This window comes from Carcharodon carcharias, chromosome 32 (assembly GCF_017639515.1).
Source record: "Carcharodon carcharias isolate sCarCar2 chromosome 32, sCarCar2.pri, whole genome shotgun sequence".
In the NCBI taxonomy this organism is placed as follows: Eukaryota; Metazoa; Chordata; class Chondrichthyes; order Lamniformes; family Lamnidae; genus Carcharodon; species Carcharodon carcharias.
The window spans coordinates 24,462,955-24,487,638 of record NC_054498.1 but is presented as its reverse complement, the minus strand read 5'-3'; the positions used below and the strand labels follow the sequence as shown (position 1 = coordinate 24,487,638).

The window sequence follows — 24,684 nt, the reverse complement described above, 5'->3', positions numbered from 1 at the left end:
AGAGTTCCTGGTGTTCTTGAATTTGCCTGGCAACAAAGACCATGTCGGAGGTTCCCTGGAAGGTCTAAAGCCACGCTGTTTTCTCGGGAGGATTTCCTCAGCTACAGGAAGTAGGCGATACAGAAGAATGCTATTCCTCCGTACCCTGTGGTGATCCACTATTGATGGGAGAGCTGCAGCAAGCAATCTCACAGATGAAAAACAATGTAGCCTGTGGTCCCAATGATATTCCAGCTGAGCTCTTCAAGACTACAGGATTTTTGCTCACATCAAGGCACTATGCACTCATCCTACAGATTTGGGAGAAACGGAATGGAACAGTTGTAACTATCTTGAAGGGAGATCAATTTTGCTGTGGAAACTATTGAGATATTTCCCTCTCTCCCATAGCAGGGGAGAATCCTGGCTTTCTTCAACTGGATCGATTGGATACTGTGCAACTAGTTGCTATTTCACTTTCAAAGATCTGATTTTATGTTTTGTATTTTAACAGTTCTGGTTTAATTATATTTTTAGTGCAGGGCACAGTGAAGCTACAAACTTGAAAATAAAATAAATCTTGAGGGAAAATACCTTCAGTTCCGTTTTGGTACCAAATAGCTACATTGTTAAGTTTATGTATCTGATTAGCATATTAGAACCATGAGCTGGTCATGATGTAAATCATTGAATGAATGTGGCAATAGCTGTGGGGGAAACAGTGACCTGTGGTTACAGCTTTTGACAGCTGTAAACAAAAACAGTCACTCTACTACAGCATTTCCATAACTAAGTGGATTCAAAGTCAGCTGTTGCACCCCAGTTTACGTTTTTTTGGGAAATATTGAATGAAAACTCATCCATGTAATTTGTTGACCAGGGAAGAGAGAGAATTTTTGTTCATTTTGTTAAGAGTTTTGCCCTCAGTGGCAATTGAGACTTTGGATTTGTTTCTAAAATGTTCTATTTGTTATCCTTCTGTTAAGATGACTACAGAATTTAACTTAAGAATATTACCTTTGGTTCATGGGGACCAAGATTTAAAAACTCATTCTGTTGTGCAAATGTCTTGTATTAGTAATTTGCTTATTAATGCCTATTCTTTGATTGTTACTTACTTGGCCACATCTGTACAAATATATCTCTTACAAGGATGAAAATAAATACAAAAAAAAACCCATCGAGCTCTTAGGAGTTCTTGGTATGGTCTGAAGGGAGAGTGTTGGGATATCTTAATCATATGTATTTAAATCTTATAACCCATAAGAAACTTCTGTTGCCTGTGAGGTGAGAGAGTGCATACCCATTGGTGTATTAGTTTCTAAATCAGCATAGACATTGCCCAATCATGTATATTGGAGATTAATAACTGAATTATGTTCAGTTTTGCTCCACAATAATGCAGTTTGTCTGGGGCCAAATAAGGTGTTATGTGGAAGCAACATGTACTTATAGAATATTTTGCTATTACATTTCTTCTCTTTTTCTTTCTAAGACTTGTCGGGTCTGCCAGATGATGCTGCCCAATAAATGCAGTTATGCTGCTCATCTCCGTATTCATACACACAAGTCCCCTTACTGCTGCCCGGAGTGTGGTGCGGTTTGTCGTTCAGCCTATTTCCAAACTCACGTCAAAGAAAACTGCCTACATTATGCACGGACAATAGTGTATAGGTCAGTATGAAAAGGGTATTCTCACTCGGAATAATAGTTTCCTGAAAATAACTGGTTTGAATTCCCATTCCAAAGCAAGTAACACTTTTTGAAGTACACCATTACTGTTTTCCTACAGAAAAGTTAAAATTCGAAAGTAATCCTCCAAGATATCTCCTAATAAGAAAAATGGTTTTCTCAGTCCCTACCAGTTTCTAATACACTCTGATGTGCATATCATTATTGATGTAACTGAATAGGCAGACTTAGGGACACTAAGACAGTATAATTACAATCTGGCTTTGGAGACCTCAGTTCTGTCAATCAAAGAAACCTGAATAGACAAAAGCAAAAAACTGCGGATGCTGGAAATCCAAAACAAAAATAAAATACCTGGAAAAACTCAGCAGGTCTGGCAGCATCTGCGGAGAGGAACACAGTTAACGTTTCAAGTCCGTATGACTCTTCAACAGAACTAAGTAAAAATAGAAAAGAGGTGAAATATAAGCTGTGTTAAGATGGGGGGTAGAGCTGGATAGAGGGCCAGTGATAGGATGAGATAGCCAAAAGATGTCATAGACAAAAGGACAAAGAGGTGTTGAAGGCGGTGATATTATCTAAAGAATGTGCTAATTAAGGGTAGAAAGCAGGACAAGCAAGGTATAGATAGCCCTACTCGGGGTGGGGTGAAGGGAAAGGATCAAAATAGGCTAAAAGGTAGAGATAAAACAATGGATTGAAATACATTTAACAATAATGGAAATAGGTGGGAAAAGAAAAATCTAATAAATTATTGGGGAAAAAAGGGGGATCGGAAAGGGGATGGGGCATCCCCACCCCCTTTCCAATGCCTCCCTTTACTTTCCCCCAACAATTTATATAGATTTTTCTTTTCCCACCTATTTCCATTATTGTTAAATGTATTTCAATCCATTGTTTTATCTCTACCTTTTAGCCTATTTCAATCCCTTCCCTTCACCCCACCCCACCCCCCAGTAGGGCTATCTATACCTTGCATGTCCTGCTTTCTACCCTTAATTAGCACATTCCTTAGATAATATCACCGCCTTCAACACTTCTTTGTCCTTTTGTCTATGACATCTTTTGGCTATCTCTACCTATCCCTGGCCCTCTATCCAGCTCTACCGCCCCCCCCCCCCCCCCTTTCCCCCAACCCCCGACTCTTAAACCAGCTTATATTTCACCTCTTTTCTATTTTTACTTAGTTCTCTTGAAGAGTCATATGAACTCGAAACACTAACTGTGTTCCTCTCTGCAGATGCTGCCAGACCTGCTGAGTTTTTCCAGGTATTTTTATTTTGACCTGAATAGACAATATATCAACAGTGTCAGACAGCATAGTTCAATGTGTTATTTCAATGTGCAGTGATTGTTATCCATGAGAGGCGCAGGGTTGGAAGTAAGCTACTCTTCTGTCTCCACCAGGAAGGAGAATTGGTAAGCAAGTTGCACTGGGCAACAAATCACATTGCCCCACTCCAGTGCTTTCTCTAATAGCTGGGAATAAACTCAGGGGCCTGGAAGTAGGTTGCTTTTCCACCCTCTTGACTTCCTTCTTGTCAAAAGTATAGTCAGCGAGTCTCACCTTGGGGTTGAGATGCATTCAATGTGATGTTGCTCGAAGTTTGGAACTAAAAGCACTCAGGAATCCAAAACATGAACTTGTGACATTCCAGCCTGGCTTATTGGGGGGCATTGAAGGTAAGATGTGCCAAAGAAAGCAGAACTCCAGATAACCATATAGACCTACACAGGTAGAAGAGTCCAGGCTGCACAAGCATTAACCTGCACAGTTTAGCAGGTTAAGCTGCAGTTGCTCTCCTGCATACTGTTGGAGATTCCTAAGCTTTGACTGTATCAGCATATATCTAAGCTGTCGAACCTTAGACAAGTGCAGTATCCCGCTCTTGGAGGTAGCATACTCTCCATATCATGAAAGCAGAAGCTTTATCTTCTCATTCATTTCTCAGTAGCTCAACTTGGGGACCCTTGAGCATGGTGATGGATATATGCGTCATTCCAAAAAAAAATCATTGACTTAAAAAAAAAGAAAGCATTTGTTTAAATGAGGTGGTATCTTTACATAGCTCCTAGATCTTTACAAAGTCGAGTGTAGGGAGGTACTAATTAGTCTGTGTTCCCTGGAGAGAATATGAAAGGAATGTAACTTCATTGTTAACTGTATTAAATGGTGAATTTGCTAACCTGACTGTGTTGGGCAGATTCAAAGTGAAACCTGTTCAAGTGTTTTAGGATCGTTGGGCTCTGGACATAACTTGTTTTCCTAAAATAACCAGTGAAGTATTGTTCAATGTTATTTCTTGGATGTGGATTCCAGAGACTAGAGCAATTGGATCCAGGAATTCTGTTCAGCAGTGCCGTTGGAATCCTCATGTGCACAATTGTGAATTTCCAGCTGCTTCCTCACAGGATGGAAGGGTAAACTGGAAGGCACGTTACACCCTGCTGCTATTGTGTCTCCTAGTAGCCCATTAAAAAGACCCTTGATGGAAGTAGCCCGAGAGCTTGCAGTGGAGCCATGCTGGCACATTCTCTGTACTTTGCCATTGACAGAAAAGCCTTGCAGCAAGGTAGTCCCTCCTCCTTTTCTTTAAGAAAAGAAATGAATTTTTAAAAAATTAATGTGATATCTTAAATAAAAATAAGCAGACGTTAGGGCGACAAACATCCCTGTGTAGATTTTCCTTCCTCTAAGTTGTTTCTGGTGTCTGTGTATTTGACTCTTTTATTTGGAGATAATTACATGCTTGTGGAATATTGCTTAAATCTGCCCACACTAAAAGGATAGCAATATAAAGAGCAAACCTAATTAATGCTATCTGTTCAAATTGAAATGCAGGTCCTTAATTTTGAAATAGTCAAAGTATTTGTGGAACTTATTGCCATGCCTTATGTTGTACTCTTTTCCCCTTCACACAGGTGTGTGCACTGTGGGATCATCTCTAATGATTCAAACACACTCAAGAGTCACATCCAAGGCACCCACTGTGAATTTTTCCATAAATGCACGATTTGTCCAATGGCCTTCAAGTCATCCCAAAGCGCCAGCTCCCATTACAGCTCTCAACATCCATTAGTTAAACACCGGCAACCTGAGTAAGTTCAACATCCTCATATCAGCATATCTGGATTAATAATGGACATGGCTAGATAAACTACTGAAAGCTTGAATAGACCATTTAGCATTACTTAATAGGAATGGAGTGATTTAGCATCTGACACAAAATGAATTGCAATGACCTGATTTGTTAGGCTGAAACATGGTATCTCACCGCGCAATGTCAAACATCCAATTAATGCAGCTGAGAACGTTATTTGAATATAGTGAGAGTTGCATTAAAAATGGACTACAATTATCTGTGTTGTGATTGAAGTAACGAATGTTGATCCCGCTGCATCTGATGTTTCAGTTGAGGTCAGACCACACTCTGGATAAAATTTGCTGTCACCCTCTGGATGAGATGCTGCTTGAGGCAACCAAGGGTTCTCAATCAGAGAGCTTACAGTGCATTTGAACTATAGATTTAGTATTGGTGCAGAGATGAAACTGCTGAACCTGTGGAGTGTAAAGCAGGTGCCAAGGTCTGAACTGATTCCTGTGTGATTACCTTCTCCAGGGATTCTTGGTGTTCTATCTTCTGGTCAGCTTTCATGATGCATTTACATAACCATCAGTGTAAACCTGTGGTGTGAATGCACTCATAGTTGTGGTTTGCTCAGCCCTCTCCTATATCATTCCTACAGTGATTTTCCTATAAACCTAATCTCTGTCAGTTTGAAGAGCTTCTATTTCTAGACACTTTTGTCAGTCACTCTCCCTTGGGCACTGGATCATCATTGTTGTTGTTGTTGCACCACTGTTAGTTTGTGTGTGAATATGGATGGATGCATATAGGAGAGGTGGAGGCATCTTACCTTCTATTTCCTTTTGAATGGCAATAACCTTCCACACGCTAGAGCTGGGCATCAATTATTCACTAAAGTTAACTACCTCACTGTAATAAGCATATTTAATTAGCTAGGCTGCAGCGAATCGCAATAAATTAGATAGCAAGAAATGAGAATTCAAATGTTCCATTACGGTTTTGAGAGATAAGTGACCATAATATGATAGAATTTACCCTGCGATTTGAGAGGAAAAAGCTGGACTCAGATGTAATGGTATTACAGTTGAATAAAGGCAACTACAGGGGTATGAGCGAGGAGCTGGCCAGAATTGACTGAGAGATGAGCCTAGCAGGAAAGACAGTGGAACAGCAATGGCAGGAGTTTTTGGAAGTAATTTGGGATACACAGCAAAAATTCATCCCTAGGAAGAAGAAGCATAATAAAGGGAGGACGAGGCAACCATGGCTGACAAGGGAAGTCAGGGACAGCATAAAAGCTAAAGAGAAAGCATACAATGTGGCGAAGAGCAGTGGGAAACCAGGGGATTGGGAAGCCTACAAAGACCAACAAAGGACAATTAAAAAAGAAATAAGGAGGGAGAAGATTAAATATGAGGTTAAACTAGCCAGTAGTATAAAAGAAGATTGCAAGAGTTTTTTTTTTAGATAAATAAAGGGTAAGAGAGAGGCAAAAGTGGACATTGGACCACTGGAAAATGACTCTGGAGAAGTAGTAGTGGGGAACAAAGAAATGGCGGAGAAACTGATTAGGTATTTTGCATCAGTCTTCACGGTGGAAGACACGAGTAACATCCCCAAAGTTCAAGAGAGTTGGGGGGCAGAGGTGAGTATGGTGGCCATTACCAAGGAGAAGATGCTAGGAAACTGAAAGGTCTGAAGGTGGATAAATCACCTGGACCAGATGGATTACACCCCAGAGTTCTGAAGGAGATAGCTGAAGAGATAGTGGAGGCATTAGTGGCAATCTTTCAGGAATCACTGGAGTCAGGGAGGGTCCCAGAGCACTGGAAAATCGATAATGTAACCCCCCGTTTAAGAAGGGAGTGAAGCAAAAGATGGGAAATTACAGGCCAATTAGCCTGACCTTGGTTGTTGGTAAGATTTTAGAGTCCATTATTAAGGATGAGATTTCAGAATACTTGGAAGTGCAAGGTAAAATAGGGCAAAGTCAGCATGGTTGCATCAAGGGGAGGTCGTGCCTGACAAATCTGTTAGAATTCTTTTGAGGAGGTAACGAGTAGGTTAGACAGAGAGCCAATGGATGTTATCTACTTGGACTTCCAGAAGGCCTTTGACAAGGTGCCGCACAGGAGGCTGCTCAGCAAGATAAGAGCCCATGGTGTTAGAGGCAAGGTACTAGCATGGATAGAAGATTGGCTGTCTGGCAGGAGGCAGAGAGTGGGGATAAGGAGTGGGTCCTTCTCAGGATGGCGGCCGGTGACTAGTGGAGTTCCGCAGGGGTCAGTGTTGGGATCACAACTTTTCACTTTATACATTAATGATCTAGATGAAGGAACTGAGGGCGTGCTGGTTAAGTTTGCAGATGATACAAAGATAGGTGAAGGGACAGGTAGTATTGAGGAGGCTGTAGAAGGATTTGGACAGGTTAGGAGAATGGGCAAAGAAGTGGCAGATGGAATACAACATGGGGAAGTGTGAGGTCATGCACTTTGGTAGGAAGAATAGAGGCATAGACTATTTTCTAAATGGGGAGAGAATTCAGAAATCTGGAGTGCAAAGGAACTTGGGAGTCCTAGTCCAGGATTCTCTTAAGGTTAACTTGCAGGTTGAGTCGGTAATTAGGAAGGCAAATGCAATGTTGGCATTTATTTCGAGAGGACTAGAATATAAAAGCAGGGATGTGATGCTGAGGCTTTATAAGGCTTTGGTCAGACCACATTTAGAATATTGTGAGCAATTTTGGGCCCCGTATCTCAGGAAGGATGTGCTGGCCCTGGAGAGGGTCCAGAGGAGGTTCACAAGATTGATCCCAGGAATGAAAGGCTTAACATATGAGGAACGTTTGAGGACTGGGTCTATACTCGATGGAGTTTAGAAGGATGAGGGGGGATCTGATTGAAACTTACAGAATACTGAAAGGCCTGGATAGAGTGGACGTGGGGAAGATATTTCCATTAGTAGGAGAGACTAGGGCCCAGGGGCACAGCCTCAGAGTAAAGGGAAGACCTTTTAGAACAGAGAGATGAGGAGAAACTTCTTTAGCCAGAGAGTGGTGAATCTATGGAACTTGTTGCCACAGAAGGCTGTGGAGGCCAGGTCATTGAGTGTATTTAAGACTGAGATAGATAGGTTCTTGATTGGTAAGGTGATCAAAGATTACGGGGAGAAGGCGGGAGAAAGGGGTTGAGAAACTTATCAGCCATGATTGAATGGCAGGGCAGACTCGATGGGCCGAATGGCCTAATTTCTGTTCCTATGTCTTATGGTCTATAAATGTTTGATTATTTTTTATATATATGTATTGCACTAAACTCAAGAAATAGATGAAGGAGAAAGTTTAAGAGCAGAGTGGTTATATGGAAAAAGAAAATTGCCCTTTAAGCCTGTAGTGAACACCTAGAAGCAGGGGACTTCTTCAATTGGGTTTGTACAAAAATCATAATTAGAGAAAATGCAGACAGTGCTGAAAAGAATTTTGTATACTTCTGCTAGTATAGTTAGACTGCTTCGTGTTGTTCCTCTCCCTCTTCTCCAGCCACACAAAGGTAAGACCAAAATTAAATGCAGTATTAAGATAGTTAGAATTGTATGTCAAAACTGTAAACTATTTCAAGCTGATGTCTGTTTTGTGCATTTGTGGAGCGCAACAAATAGAAGTGTGAAATAAGAACATAAGAATTAGGAGCACAAGTAGGCCATTTGGCCCCTCAAGCATTCAGTAAGATCATGGCTGACCTGATTATGGCTTTTACTCCACTTTCCTGCCTGCCCCATAACCCTTGACTTTTTAAATGGTAGTGAGTTTTATTACATGGCCGGTATTTGCAACTTCTTGCATGTACTAGATGTACAGATTTATTGTCAACTATTTAGGTAGAACCAAACATGGAAGTCATGTAAATCGCCTGTAATGTTTTTCCAACCATTGACTAGATTTAATTCAGACGAGAAAGTATCTTTTTTTTCTACATGTTAAGTTAAAGGTGCCTTCTTGGGATAGAATTTGCTGAAATAAAATGATCTCCATGTGCATCACTGAATCTTGTTAACGTGTAGATCAGCCACAACTAGTGACAAAAAGGAGATACACCAAGAATTGCAATTACTACACAAAGCAGTGCAAATCAGCCAGCAATGTCATTTGCTTTGCAAAAACACCATCTCACCTTAACTTCCCCATGAGCTTCATGAAAATTGCTGCATTTGTACGAAAAGTTAGGTCTATCATTTAAAAGCATAAGTATCCTTTTAACATTGTCAACTGACAGCTTAATCAACCTATCTGACTCATGTCTAATTTGACATGCATTCACTTGCTATTAGGTACTGTTATGACAATTGCAGTTAGTAAAGCGGAGTTATTTAAACATCCCAGAGGGAAACATTAAACAACTGCCATAACCTATAACTTTAAGTGTTATGTTTGAGATGCTACTCTAAGGAATCAGACCACTAGTTCTCAAGGCTTTACATTAAACTAAATGAAACATTTTACTAATTTACACAGGTTAAAATATATATACACATTGCTACAAATTACTACTATCATAACTTTTAACAAATTCCCAAATTAATCTCCATTAAGGCAACAACAACCCATCAAGTTAACTAAACACCAGACAAAGCATTTTCATCTTACGAATTCAAAATTAGGTTTTTTTCACTTTGGTTCCTGTGGAGCCAGTTGGAGGCTTGCAGCTGCCTTTTGATCTCCCATTGCCTCTGCTCTGTACACCCGAAAACTGCTGAAGTTAAACCTACTACTCCCATTGAATGTTAATATTCATTGTATCAACAACCTCTGAACTAAACCTCTCTAACAATAAATTCCTTTCATAGTACCAATTTTGTTAGTAATATAAACATATTGCTTGGTACCTGCTAGATAGGTATCATTTTTCACCCCACTTCTTGAATGCTCTATTCAAAAAATGCAAATGCATGCTATCTCTGTTACATATCAAAGCGCCCAGACTAGCTGGCTTTAATCCAATTAAGACGCACCCATAGACTAAACCTCTATTTTAAAAGAAAAATGTTTTCCAATAATATTATATACATTAATAGCTTCATATACATTAATAGCTTCATGACAGGGTAATTCTGACCCTTTGTCTATCTTTGGCAGCCTTCTGTCTTGCGAGATGATGGTTTTTGCTTTGGTGGTCAACTCTGCTTAACATCGCCTGGTGTGACTCAGGCATCCCATTCTGGCATGACCATCTCAGCTGTGTTTGTTGCAGATTAAGACAAGGGCTGAGAAGGTGCAGGATTTACTGTCCTCTGTTTTTATTGGGCCCTCTTCTTTACTAGTTGAGCTTTCCGCTTTCCTTGCCACTTCCAGTGCCCCCTCCACACTTGTGTGACATTTGTTTTCCTGATGCTGATGGTCAAACCAAACTCTTTACAGGCATGAGATGGCCTGTCCATTTTCTGCTGAAGGCGTTCCTCTGTATGGAATGCTTGTGTGGCATCATCAGCATAAAGTACCTTTCCGATGAGGACTTGGCACACTTTTATGTTAGATCTCAGGTGGGCAAGGCTGAATAGCTTTGTCAGTCTGGTATGTAAGTAGACACTCTCTGCAGATGACCTGAAGGCATATGACAGCAGCAAAGAGAAGAGTATGCCAAGCAGTGTTGACGCCAGAACACAGCCCCATTTGACACCACTGCAGATCTCAAAGGTTTCCAATGTTGTCCCATCGTAGCTGACCTTACCCATCATATTGTCGTGGAAAGAGGAGATCACACCCAGCTGCTTTGGTGGACAGCCAATTTTCTTCAACCTAAAATAGATCATCTCTTCTCATGGTAGAATGCCTTGGTTTTGGCTTTCTTTCTTATCTTCACAAACACAGAACTTGAGAATGTTTTTATTCATTCATGGGATGTAGGCATCGCTGGAAGAGCAGCATTTATTGCCCATCCTTAATTGCCCTTGAGAAGGCAGTGGTGAGCTAGCCTCTTGAACCTCTAGTCTTTGTGGTGAATGTCCTGCCCCAGTGTCGTGAGGTAGAGCACTCCAGAAGTTTGAACCAGCAGCAATGCATTTCCAAATTAGGATTCTGTGTAACTTGGAGCGAGGTGGTCCTGGTGGAATCCAAACTGAGCATCATTGAGCAGGTTATTGGTGACCCAATTCAAGAGGGAAGCTCACTCACCACCTTCACAAGGGCATTTAGGGATGGGTAATAAATGCTGACCTTACCAGTGACGCTCACTTCTAAGAACAAATTTTTTTTAAAGTGCTGAAAGTTACTGATAACATTATTGTTGCTGTGTGTGTATTAACATGTATGTAACTGGCACTCTAAAAGAAATAACAGCAATTCATTTTTAAACAACTTAACATCTTCGTTCACAGAAAATTGAAAGCAGTCAATCACTGGACTTGTAACATTAGGCTGCTACCTGATGCACTTTTTGGTGCTCAACTCAATGACCAGTCCTGCTACTGTTACATCTGCCCATGTAGCAAGTGCCTATCTTTGGCAACAAATTTTCCTTTTTAAATGATGAACTTTATTGATAAACATAGATAGTGATACATTGATCATGTTAAGGGAAACTCCAGAATAAACTTGGCAAAGACCTTCGCATTTAAAAGTAAACCTAGATCTGATACATCAGGTATCTTTGTATATTAAAAAAAGCTGACCAAGAGTTCTGTTCAAAGCAGCTATCTCCTTACTACTGGAATGGGACATGGAACTGAGGAGTTCTATCACTTAGCTTCACACTTGGGCTTTGGTGCTTTTATTTTTAATTAGTTATCAGGATGCAATTTGCAACAAAGTGGAGAATCTTATCCTGGAGTATAGCTTTAATAATTGCTTTTAAACCTTTTTATATTATTTCAAAGTGGTAAGAGTTCTATTTGCTGCTCATTTGTCAGTGGGCTGGTTGCTGATGTAAAATATTTCTCAACTTACAGAGTCATCTTAAAGTGCTCATTGTGCGAAACTGTATTCAACCAGCGAGCTTTGCTACGCAAACACTTCGAACAGCACAAAAACAAGTTGAGAGCGTGTGTGTACAAGTGTCCTGTGTGCAAACAGCTCTACATGCACAAACAACTGATGATGGAGCACTTCAAGGTAGGTGCAGTGGCACGAGGTAACTAGCATTTCTAAGTCAAGTTGAGTTCACTTACAGGCTGATGTTTGTTGTGGTCTGTGGTGTATTATGCCTGTGAGCTCATCAGGGAAAGAAAAATATTGGCCAGGGTGTTGCTGCTTTAAGTATTCTATGTAACTCATTTTGAAATCAGTGGTACCTTGCTTTTACTTAAAAAAAAAAATATGTGGTTTGTAGTTTTTTAATAGCTTTTAGTGCATTGAAGCATAACTCACTTCAGCCCAACAAAGTTTGTGGAATTTTTTTTATGTAAGCAGTAGTGGGGGAGTGTTGAACTTAGCTTGACTGTTTTCTGAAATGCGGTGACAGGCTTTATATTGTTTGAAGGGAACGTGGCAATACGTACTAAATGTGTTGCCAGGAAAGGCAGTGATAAAGGAATATTTTTAAAGGCCTGGTTAGAGACAATGTAATATGTCCTGCTAAGCCACAAACAGTGTGCTTGGCTTTTACAAAAATAATTAATCATAGACCAGATCTCCAAAATGTCTGCAGAAATTCTGGAGTCCCATAACAACTGAATTTGTTCTTCTTCAGTCACCAAAAATCTGGTGATAACTACCTGGTTTATTTGTGGCTCCTTGGATAGCTAAATAAGTCTAGTGATTAGCTGTGCCATAGAGTTTAGGAAGTTCCTAGGGTTGAAAATTGGTCTGTGTTCAGTTAATCCAAGGCCTGTTGAGACTGACCACCCCATGTAAGTAAATTGCGAGTCAGTGACTTGAGACAACTGAACAAAATCATGAATCTGAGTAACAAAAACACAGAGCATTTGTAATCATTCTCATGATGGAAATAATTATTGTATGTCATGGCTAACCAGAGTACATTCTAGCATTTGTTGCACATCTTAATTTGAAAAATAAACTGGGTGGGGAGGAGAAATTTCGTTGTCATGTGAATGGATTTTTTTTTTAAATTTTAGGTCTCTTACTGTTAAAATTATGTTATATATCACTTAGCTCACTAAACTTGGTGCAATTAGTACTTATCCATAGCTAGCCTTTCTAACAAGCAGAAGATTGATTGATTGTGTCACCATTATCCAACGTAAAATTCTGTGGGCATCTTGTGCTGGGATTTTAAAAGTATTTTGAACACTGGAGCTGTTTCCATAACTATATACAAATATATCTATCAACCTCATAAGTGAGGCTCCGTGCACTTTCTACGTTCCATTGCAGCATTATACACAGTGTCACATAATTGTATGCAAAATCCTACTGACTGGCTGATATGCAAATTTCTTTCTTTTTGGAAATTGTTCTGAAAAACTTACGAGAATCCTCCTCAGTCATCTTTGATTTGAGTAATTGAAATGTCTAGTGTTGAAATTATGGTTTGAAGATGATGAGGGCAAAAGTGCATATTTCCCAATATGCTCGTTGAAGTTAACTTTTGTGTCCATCAGAACCTTCATTAACAATTTTGCTCAGGGACCTCTGCCTTTCTGTAAAGCCAAGGGGTTGAATCGATGTTCTTTCCAATAGCTGGCACCCAAAGCGATCTAACAGCTATAACTCCCAGCAAGTACCTGTGTTTGCCATTCCCAGCATGCTGCAGTCTGAATGTGTGTTTCTTTGGGGCAAGTCCCAGCACGTGCAAGCACAATTTTAGCGGTGGTTATCTCAATTGTTGGAAGTGCACGTTTTGTGGATTTTGGTTGAGGACGAAAATCAGGCTCAGCAATGGGTACCCCTTTAGCTAAGTAGCCTACCAAAAGTCACTGTCAAAGTTTAAGCAAGTAGACATTATCTTCAGCAGAGGATTGGAAAAAACTTGAGAACAGTGGAAATGTTTCCATGAAACTAGGAGACAGAAACATACAGTTGTTGCAGCCATTCACTTTGGTTTGAATATAACATTAAAATATTGTTATAACTCTGTTCTTTCCTGATGATTTAGTGCAATAAAAATCATAACCATTGCTGTAATCTCTTCCTCTGACACAATGCGAACACTGTCACCATTTTCAGGAAAAAATTGTGTGGACATTGGAACTTGTTTTCAGTTTTAACAGAAAAGTTTATTTTCGAGAGCCTTTTCAAAGAGAATGCAAGTAAGGGAGGAACAAATGATGTGCAGAGAGGTGGAAACAGACACACCTATGCAAGAAAGTGAGAGTCTCGGGGGAGCCCAAGGGAGTAGGAGAAACATTAAAAACTGTGAAAATAAACTGGCTAGTAGGGTTGAAGTTTTTCAGATCGCTTCACTTGTAAAAGACCCAGAAAATAATATAATTCTATACAATTCCCAGTGCACTGCAGCCTGATTGTGTGTAGTGTAGTCTCCCAAAATGGTTGCAGTGTGACTCTCTCAAGTAATTGTGTAGAACCTGAAGAATATATTCCCTCAGGTCATGACTGAAAGCAGTAATTGAGTTTGTTTTAAATGACTTTAAAACAAGTTAAAGCTTGAGCTTTGATTCTTTTTTGACATATGTTTCCAAGTGCTCATTTTTTTGCAAAAGGGAGAGAGATATTGTCCAAGAGCAAGAAGAGTCAGCTTGAGAGACAGAAAAGTAAGTTAGACAAACAAACAATATATGTGTGTGTGGATACAGGAGACAGAGAAAGAGACAGACATATGTGGAATCTTGAGACTGGATTTTCCTCCAGGGGTAGGTTTGCCACTAGAGAAAAGTTGGGGCATGATATCTACTCACCATCACACCCACGCCCTGATATCCCAACCCATTTTCTTGGATCTGGGCTCAGTTTACATTTGGAGCAGGACCTCCACCATTCAGAGGGAACCTCCTGATGCAAGTGTGGAAAAAGCTGACGGGTTAAGCACCCAAAGCTCAGAGAGAAATAATCACTGCTAAAGAGGCATATAATCCCTGAATAATATTTTTCACCTGGTCCATTCATGAGCAGCAGTAACTCTAAAAGGAGGTAAGATGAGCCCTAAGAGAGGAAGAACAGTTCATTAATAGAACTCCTTCTAATGTTATCCTGAACATGATTGCTGCCACTGCCCCAAGACACCTCTTTCCTAGTGGTCCCTGCTGCCAGTAGCAGCAGCAGTATAGACAAAGATTGGACAGATGAGCATGCCACACATGCAGCAAGGCACTACAGCTCTGCACACAAGTGTGCACACACCCTGATAGTTAATATTGTATTCTAAATAGTTTTAGTACTTAGCCTTTTTGTTTGAACTGAGAATTCAAAAGGACAATTGTTTATATCAGATATTTTTATACATTTGTAGTATGAACATTTTGTGCACTCATTTGTTTACTTATTCAGCAACGACTCCACTATCCTTTTGAGATCTGTTATGAACCTTGTTCCAAGTTCCTTCACAGGAGATATAACTTGCCTCTTATACATTCAGTCATCCACTTTTCCATCCCTGACTGACCGCAATTGCTGTGTTAACAACTGACTACATCACAAACTAGCTGAGATGCTTCAGACTATAGAACAAAGAACTTTCAGATTGGAATGTATAAACATCAGTTAAACTCTGACCTTTGCTTGTGTTTGCGCACAACATTTCGACTTTGTGGCCTTAGAGGGGTATGTGGCTATACTTCACAGAACAATATGTTTTGTTTTACATGTTTATAATGTTCCTGTCCATATACAACACATACCTTTCCCAAAGTTTTGCATGTAAAGTGCCAGACTAAAACACATCTATTGCACCTGAATTAAAAAAGCAGTCATTGACAGCATATAGAGAAACTTCTTGAGAGAAATGCAATAATCAGTATGCCTGGAGCTTCCTAGCAAGAATGAAAAACAAAAAGACACTGGAGATTAACACTGGAGATTAAAGAAAGGCCCCCTCATTGTTAAATACCAATTGCAGAAAGCAAGAAGCTAATCAGTACTATTCACCCTCTCTGGGGAGATCTCTGATAAACCTCAGGGGATATCTACAGCTCTTCCCATGCCCTCCCCTTGTAACAGCATGGTCTTTGCCACAATGCCAAGAGTGAAATATTATTGCAATGTAATTTGGAAACTGTGACCAGTTCCAAAGAATTGGAAATAATTTACCAAAAAAGACTCATATAAATATGCTGCTTTGTATATAGAAGTTTCCAAATTGTGTGGTGGTTCAAGATATTTAGCAAACCTTGTTATTTTGTGTCATTTTATTTTGCTGTTTCATACCAATTAAAGATAAATCACAGTGATCGGTAACCAATGAGAGCACAAAATCCTACAAAATTACTGACACACAACTCTCTCCTACAAGGTAAATTCATTTAATCCTGTTGCTGCCATTTTGTTCCAGTTTACGTTCTTTGTTTCGCAACTGCCTACCAAAATCATGAATTATTAATTAGTAACTGCACCATATCCTGCAACTAATATGCATTAAATGGTTTAGCGAGCAATAAGTGAACAGTGAGGAGAAGAATAAATTACTATTGATTTCATACAGAACTAAATTAACATTTTTTAAAGTCTTCTAGTTTGTTAGGTGGGATACCTTCTATGGAACCAGATTCTGCCATGTCAGTTTGTGAGGAAAGATATAAATACTTAAGGTACAACAGCATTAACTACTTGCAGTGTGACTGCCAGTAATAGTATGTTAATGATCAATTTTCTTTTTAAATTAGGATGTTCATAACAATGCACAAGCCTCTGAAAAGCCTGCAAGCCCCTTGTCTCCCTCCAGGGACTCGTCCAGTGGTCAGAAAACAGAAGCATCTACACCACACGGAGCTGCTAATGGTGTCACCACCAACAGCTTGAACAGTGGTAAGAAGGATGAAACCACTGTAGATAAGTCTGAGATGCGGCCAAAAGTGAAGAGGCCTGGCTGGACGTGTGCCGAATGTCTGCAGTGGTTTCCAGAGCGAGAGCTCTATGTGTCCCATATGAAGAGAAGTCATGGAAAGGTAAATAGCTTTGCATCATAACTCAGTCCTGTTGGGTTAAACAGTGTTGCTACTGTACTCCTTTCATTTTTAAACTTAGAAAATAGGAGCAGGAGTAAGCCATTCAGCTCTTTGAGCCTGCTCCACCATTCATTATGATCATGGCTGATCATCCAATTCAATAGCCCGCTCCTGCTTTCTCCCCATACCCTTTGATCCCTTTTGCCCCAAGAGCTATATCTAACTCCTTCTTGAAAACTTATAATGTTTTGGCCTCACTACTTTTTGTGGTAGCAAATTCCACAGGCTCACCACTCTCTGGATGAAGAAATTTCTCCTCATCTCAGTCCTAAATGGTCTACCCCGTTCCTCAGACTGTGACCCCCTGGTTCTGGATTCCCCCACCATTGGGAACATCCTTCCTGCATCTGCCCTGTCTAGTCCTGTTAGAATTTTGTAGGTTTCTGAGATCCCCGCTTATTCTTCTGAACTCCTGCGAATATAATCCTAACCGACTCAATCTCTCCTCATATGTCAGTCCCGCCATCCCAGGAATCAGTCTGGTAAACCTTTGTTGAACTCCCTCTATAGCAAGAACATCCTTCCTCAGGTAAGGAGACCAAAATGGCGCACAATATTCCAGGTATGGTCTCACCAAGACCCTGTACAATTGCAGCAAGACATCCCTGTTCCTGTACTCGAGTCCTCTCGCTGTGAAGGCCAACATACCATTTGTCTTCTTTACTGCCTGCTGTACCTGCATGCTTACCTTCAGCGACTGGTGTACGAGGACACCCAGGTCTCGTTGCACATTCCCCCCCTCTCAATTTATAGCCATTCAGGTAATAATCTGCCTTCCTGTTTTTGCTACCAAAGTGGATAACCTCACATTTATCCACATTATACTGCATTTGCCCACTCACTCAGCTTGTCCAAATCACATTGAAGCATCTCTGCATCCTCCTCACAGCTCACCCTCCCACCCAGCTTTGTGTCATCTGCAAATTTGGATATATTACATTTAGTTCCTTCATCTAAATCATTAATATATATTGTGAATAGCTGAGCTCCCAGCACCAATCCTGCCGTACCCCACTAGTCACTGTCTGACATTCAGAAAAAGATGTGTTTATTCCTACTCTTTGTTTCCTGTCTGCCAACCAGCTTCCCATCCATCTCGATACATTACCCCCAATCCCATGTGCTTTAATTTTACACGTTAAACTCTTATGTGGGACTCTGTCAAAAGCCTTCTGAAAGTCCAAATAAACCACATTCATTGGCTCCCCCTCATCAACTCTACTAGTTACATTCTCGAAAAATTCCAATAGATTTGTGATGCATTATTTCCCTTTTGTATATCCATGCTGACTCTGTCCGATTCTGCCACTGTTTTCTAAGTGATCAGCTGTTAAATCTTTTATAATGGACTCTAGAATTTTCCCCACTACCAACGTCAGGCTGACTGGTCTATAATTCCATTTTCTCTCTACCTCCCTTTTTAAATAGTGGGGTTACATTAGCTATCCTCCAACCTGTAGGAACTGTTCCAGAGCCTATAGAATCTCGGAAGGTGACCACCAATGCATCCACTATTTCTAGGGCCGCTTCCTTAAGTACTCTGGGAAGTAGATTATCAGGCCCTGGGGATTTATCGGTTTTCAATCGCATCAATTTCCCCAACACCATTTCCCTACTGATACGGATTTCTTTCAGTTCCTCTCACTAAACCCTGTGTTCCCCAACGTTTCTGGTATGTTATTTGTGAAGACAGAACCAAAGTATGTATTTAGTTGGTCAGCCATTTCTTTGTTCCCCATTATAAATTCCCCTGTTTCTGACTGTAAGGGACCTACATTTGTCTTCGCCAATCTTTTTCTCTTCACATACCTACAGAAACTTTTACAGTCAGTTTTTATGTTCCCCGCAAGCTTACTCTCGTACTCTATTTTCCCCTTCTTAATCAAATCCTTGGTCCTCCTTTGCTGAATTCTAAACTGCTCCCAATCCTCAGGTCTGTTGTTTTTTTTCTGGCCAATTTGTATGCCACTTCCTTGGATCTAATACCAACTCTAATTTCCCTTGTAAGCCATGGTTTGGCCATCTTTCCTGTTTTACTTTTGCGCCAGACAGGAATAAGCAATTGTTGCTTTTCACCCACGTGCTATTTGAATGTTTGCCATTGCCTATCCATCATCATCCCTTTAAGCAACGTTTCCCAATCAATCATAGCCAACTCATGCCTCATACCATTGTAGTTTCCTTCATTAAGATTCAGGACCATTCCGTTTTTATAGAATTACTTGGAATTTACTTGGAATTTGCTGCACAGAAACAAGCCCAACAGGTGTGTGCTGGTGTTTATGTTCCACATGACCCCCTCCCATACTACTTCAAACTTTTATCAGCGTAACATCCTGCCCCTTTCTCCCTCATGTGCTTATCTAGCATTCCTTTAAGGCAATTATGCTACTCACCGCAACCCTTTTGTTTATACTTTTGTGAAACCTGCAATCAGGACTTCAGTTTAAAACTCCACTATATTCTAATATTCCACTATATTCCAATACTGCTGCATTCCATCTACTACACAGGGATCATAACTTATATTCTGCGCTCTCAAGTCCCTGAAGCACAATGAATATGTAGCAAGAGCTTGTGCTCGATTCCAGAGATTCAGTAATGATGTCAAAATCCATGCAATTTTTCATTTTATTTTATTTGAGGGCATCTTACTGTTACCACTGTGTTTAAGAGCCAAACCATTAAAAATTTATATGGTTCATTTTAACCTTCCTGCTCAATTGGTGCTTTTTTAAAGAATGTTTGTTTATTAGGTAAATGCTTCCAACAAGGAATGACTGATGTCAAAGTGGTATTGGCAGATCTTCTGCCCTTGTGCCGTTTCTGTAGGTTAGATGGTAGTGCAGAGGAAGAGAAGAACAATTGTACAGTTATACCTTTTGAGAACCTTTTCAAAATAGACACCAATAATCATATGTGATCAGTAAAAAAGACTTCCACACCCCACACCCCAACCTTGTCAACATGAAAATCATGTATCATCAAGTTATGTGAAAGCCTTCAACTATGCCCGATTTTTAATCATTCCACCGGCTGTGCCTTCAGCTGCCTGGGTTTTAAGCTCTGGAATTCTCTCCCTAAACTTCTTCACACCTCTTTCCTCCTTTAACATGCTCCTTAAAGCCTACCCTTTTGACCAGACTTTTGGTCATCTCCTAATATGGCTCAGCATCAAATTTAACACTCCTGTGAAGCACCTGGAGACATTTTATTTAAAAGATAAAGTTGCTATAGTTTTTGATATTTCACTTGTTAATTCTGCCTTACAGATTTTTTGAGTTCTAAATCAAGGACTTCATTCCTTACATACTGGATGTGTATATTCTAGATTCTTTCTCATATTTCTAAGTGTTTGGACATTAAGTGCCTTTTAAGTAAATTAATTTGCACACAACTCTCCCACACATTCGCAAACTTACTGGTTTACTCTGGGCAACGTTATGAAGCATATTTCAATTTACTGATATTCAGCTGGGCTGTAATCCTTTCTTGAGTGCCTGATATCTCATCTGAAAGCAGATTGAGCATAATTATTTGTGTTGGAATGGTTACTGTCACCCTAGCTTTTTAAAGAACAAAACAAAGAACACATCATCCTTTCAATTCTTATATGACTCATGTTTCTACTACATGAAAATGTGATGTTTTGGTCCACCCCAAAATTTTATTTTTGGACAGTGCAATAGGCTAATTTTGCCTCTAAATTGCCAGTGCCAACTTGATGTTCCACGTGATTTAGCCCAAAATTCCTGATCATGTTATCTGGCAATGAAAGTGCTCCCTTCTTGAGTGGTGTGAGGGTACTGTTGTTAGTTAGCCCTCTTAATGTTTGAATGAGGCCCCTCATGATATGGTTGATAATGAGAGATTGGGACTGAGCTACCCCTCCATAGCTGACTTGTTAGTCTGATCTCTGCTTCACAGTGAAAAGTAGCAGATACTACTTCTAATTGCTACTCCTTTTGCTTTACAAAAAAAAAGACACTTTTTAGAACTGCAGCGCCAATGGGCGTTTTGAAAACATGAGGCAATGATGTGTTTTAAAACGTCTGGCTACAGTTTGGTGCATTGAGAAGGCATTTTTCTCCCCATTTCATGCTCCGGCATGACCCAAAGAAAGCAGATGGCTTGTTCCTGGGTTTCTTCCCGATGCTGAGGTACTCAAACAATCCACAAATAACTATTTCTGGTATTTCTCCACATAAGCTGCTCCCTCCTTACTTTGTCTAACATTTCTTGCTCCTTCTGTTGAAGAGCTGACATACTTAAATAATAGTAATAATTTTCATTTGTGTAATGCCTTTAACGTACAAAAAAACCTTCTAGGGTGTTTCACAGAAATGAAATTGGGAGGGGGGGGTGGGGTGGTAGAAATCAGCAGGAATTCACATTGTATTTATCTCAAGCAACACAGCCAAGACCTGGATCATGGGTGTGAACCCACTTTGGGTGGTGGACTGCTTGCTTCTGTAATGTTACTTAGGATTTTATCTAGACAAAGTGGCCTTTTAGAATACACAAAACAACATTGCTTTTATTACTGAATTCCCCTAACCACATTTTCAATTGTTGTGTCATCACCTGTACTGCCTATAGTTTCATATTTGCAGATATGAAGAATTAGCATAAAATTGAGCATTCCCTTGACAAATAGACTCTGACCTTCTTGTTTTCTTTAAAAGTGGCCAGAACACCACCCCAGTCCGTAGATGGTTACGGAGGTTAGGTCCTCTGGGTGTAGACTGTTTGGCTCTAGATTCATGCCTGTTTAGGCATAAAATTGTCTCCTATGCCAAAACGAATTCAACACAAACTACAACTGGTTTTCAGCTCATTGTCATTTGTTTCTCAAGTGACTCTGTGATTACAAGTGTGCTTAAAAGTGCAAGTTCTGAGGTCATTCATTGTTTTTACAAAAGATCAGCACCCATTCTTTGTTTTGCCTTCGCTGATTAGTATTGGTTGAAAATTAAAATCATTAGCTCACTGAATTTTGTGACATTAAACTAAAAACTTAATTTAAAAGAGAAAATTTTACAAAATCAGGATATCTAAATTGTGAAGCTTGGAAACGAGATGCTGGAAGCTTCATGAGAGCCTGTGCTGGTTCAGGAGCTTTACCGCTGGGTTTAAAGCAGTGTTGGAGGGTAGTGTTTTCTTCCATTTAATTGTGAAAGTAAATATCTAAATCAAACAAATTTTGAAGTCAGAAATAAAAATTCATTTGAACTAATGCCAAAACCAAGCTGCATTGATACATTTTCATGTCTGTGGCCATAATTCCCTGTACTGTTTAGTCTCTAGAATTCTATAAAGCCATCTAGACTCACTGAGACACACAAAGCAGGCTAGGCCTGTTGGCATGGAGATGAGCATCCTGTCTCCCTCCTCTCCCCCATGTACCGCCACCGCCCCCCCCCCCCCCCCCCCCAAAAACCCAACACTCCATTTGTACATCTGCTAGCAGCAGGTTCTAGAGCAACATTTTTTAAAAGCCTAGAGCAGATCATCTATTTGTCCTCTTAGCCAGGACAAGAGGGAAACCAGCAAGGAAAGCCATTGTGGGAGGAGGGTGTAGAGGAGCAGAGGAAATACAGCTTTAAGATGTTTATTATAATCTACCAGTTATTCCATGAGTAACCAACAAACTTTGCTATTGAACAAGAATCAGCCACACTGTGTGTTGACATAACCCTCTCTGTGACATTCACAAATCCAAACTGTTGCAGACCACAGAAACTTCTCTGAATATTGATTGTTTGTTCAAGTTATTGGTGACCTCAAGCTCTTTTAGGATACAAAATGGCAAACAGGTCCTTCTTTTGGAAAGATAAATTTTATTGATTTATTTGGATATTGTTAACTCAAATATAATTCTATTATAGCTTATTTACAAATGATTTTCTCCTAATGCTATTGCACATTGTTGTGACTTGTTCTGAGTATAGAAACCACATTAAACATCCTCACAGTGACCACACCCCTCACGTTAAGACACACACACCGTAATTTCTAATATAACTCGAGGTTATATCTCCTTCACAAATGGAAAATCATCTAAAAGATTTTGTTTGTAACACGCCCTCCCTGCTGTTACCTAACCCAACCTTTGATAGAAGTTGATTGTTTGCTGATGAAGAAACAAAAGCTCTGATGGCACGTCTGCTGAATGTGCCATTTGCATGCCTCAATTTGGGATCAGGCCTAGTGTCATTCCAACATTGCCATTACATCAGCCAAGAACATTTTGTTTGAGACATTGAAAACTGTAAATCCTTCCTTCCGGCAGAGTTCAGTTGTACTGTACACCTTTTTGTGTTCTCACTCTCTTCAGGCATTTGACAATTCCACTCAATATCAGTGTAGGTAAGAGGCAGGTGAAATCTGATTTGATTTCCTTTTTTGTTAACTGTTTTGCATCTTCTCCGTTCGTCATATTTTTGCTCTTCCTTTCCTCCGCTGCTTCTCCCCAAAGTGCCGGGAACTCATCAAGTGAGCAGTCATCGGAGAAATTCTGTCATTTTGAGTGATGTGGGGGCTAAAAGGGTTAAGTAATGAGACTAGGTTGCATACATTAAGCTTGTATTCCCTTGAATATAGAAGGTTAAGGGGTGATTTATTTGAAATGTTTAAAATGATTAAAGTAGATAGTGGAAGGGTGGGATGGAGTCCGGAGCAAGGCGGTACAACCTTAAAACTGGAGCCAGGCCTTTTATGGGTGATGCCTGAAAGCACTTCTTCACTCAAAGGATCGTGGAAATCTCAAAACACCCTCCCTCAAAAAGCTATTGAGGCCAAGCCAATTGAAAGTTTCAAAACTGAAATGGATAGTCTTCTTTAGATAAGGGTATTAAAGGCTACGGAACCAGGGCAGATAAAAAGAGTTGAGATACAAATCAGCAATGATGTAATTGAATGATAACACAGGCTGGAGGGGCTAAATGGCCTTTTCTGGTTCTAATGTTCCACATTCAACCTGCTACATATAACATTTTAAATTCAAGCAGCATTTTACTAATAAAGGTAAAGCTGAAGTGGAACTGTTCCAGTTTGCTTCACATTTATCATTGTGGCGGTTACAGATGGAACACTTTGTCTGGTAGCCCCAGATACTGTTCTTATCCTTCTGTAACCTAATAAGAACATAAGAAATAAGAACATAAGAAATTGGACCAAGAGTAGACCGTTCGGCCTGCTCTGTCATTCAATAAGGCCATGGCTGATCATCTTGTGTTTCGATTTCCACATTCCCGTCTAACCCCGATACTCTTAGATTCTTGTTAGGCAAGTGAATCAATCTACCTCTGCCTTAAAAATAGTCAATGACCCTGCCTCCACCGCCTTCTGAGGCAGAGAATTCCAAAGTCACACAGCCCTCTGAGAGAAACAATTTCTCCTCATCTCTGTCCTAAAATGGCAGCCCCTAATTTTAAAACAGTGCCTCCTATTTGGACTCACCCACAAGAGGAAACATCCTTTCAACCTGCACCTTGTCAAGGCCATTCAGGATCTTGTACATTTCAATCAAATCACTTTTCACTCTTCTAAACTCCAGCGGAAACAAGCATAGTCTGTCCAACCTTTCCTCATAAGACAACGCACTCGTTCCAGAATAATTATTCTATTCAGTCATTTGTTAGCTTTCAATATGGAGACACTTCCTGGGAAAATGTACCCCATTGCCTTAGATTATTTTTATTCTCCCCATATTCCTAGATTACCTGTTCAGTGCTTACTGTCACCTTTTGAAACATTCTTGAGTTCTTTTATATAAGAGCAGCTAATTGCTTTTGTTATTTAACCACAATAGGAAATTTGCATGAGGGTAAAGATCTTATTGTGGTTACTGTGC

General features: G+C 40.0%; 1 protein-coding gene across 2 annotated transcripts in view; it reads left to right on the top strand.

Annotated features, from left to right (window-relative positions):
- Positions 1-24,684, top strand: part of znf592 (zinc finger protein 592) — a 151,354-nt gene that overhangs the window by 108,436 nt on the left and 18,234 nt on the right. For both annotated transcript variants that reach the window (XM_041178615.1, XM_041178614.1), the window contains exons 4-7: positions 1,475-1,653; positions 4,594-4,770; positions 11,700-11,862; positions 16,488-16,769. In XM_041178615.1, the coding sequence (XP_041034549.1) occupies positions 1,475-1,653; positions 4,594-4,770; positions 11,700-11,862; positions 16,488-16,769 (801 nt within the window). The remainder of the gene's footprint in view (positions 1-1,474; positions 1,654-4,593; positions 4,771-11,699; positions 11,863-16,487; positions 16,770-24,684) is intronic.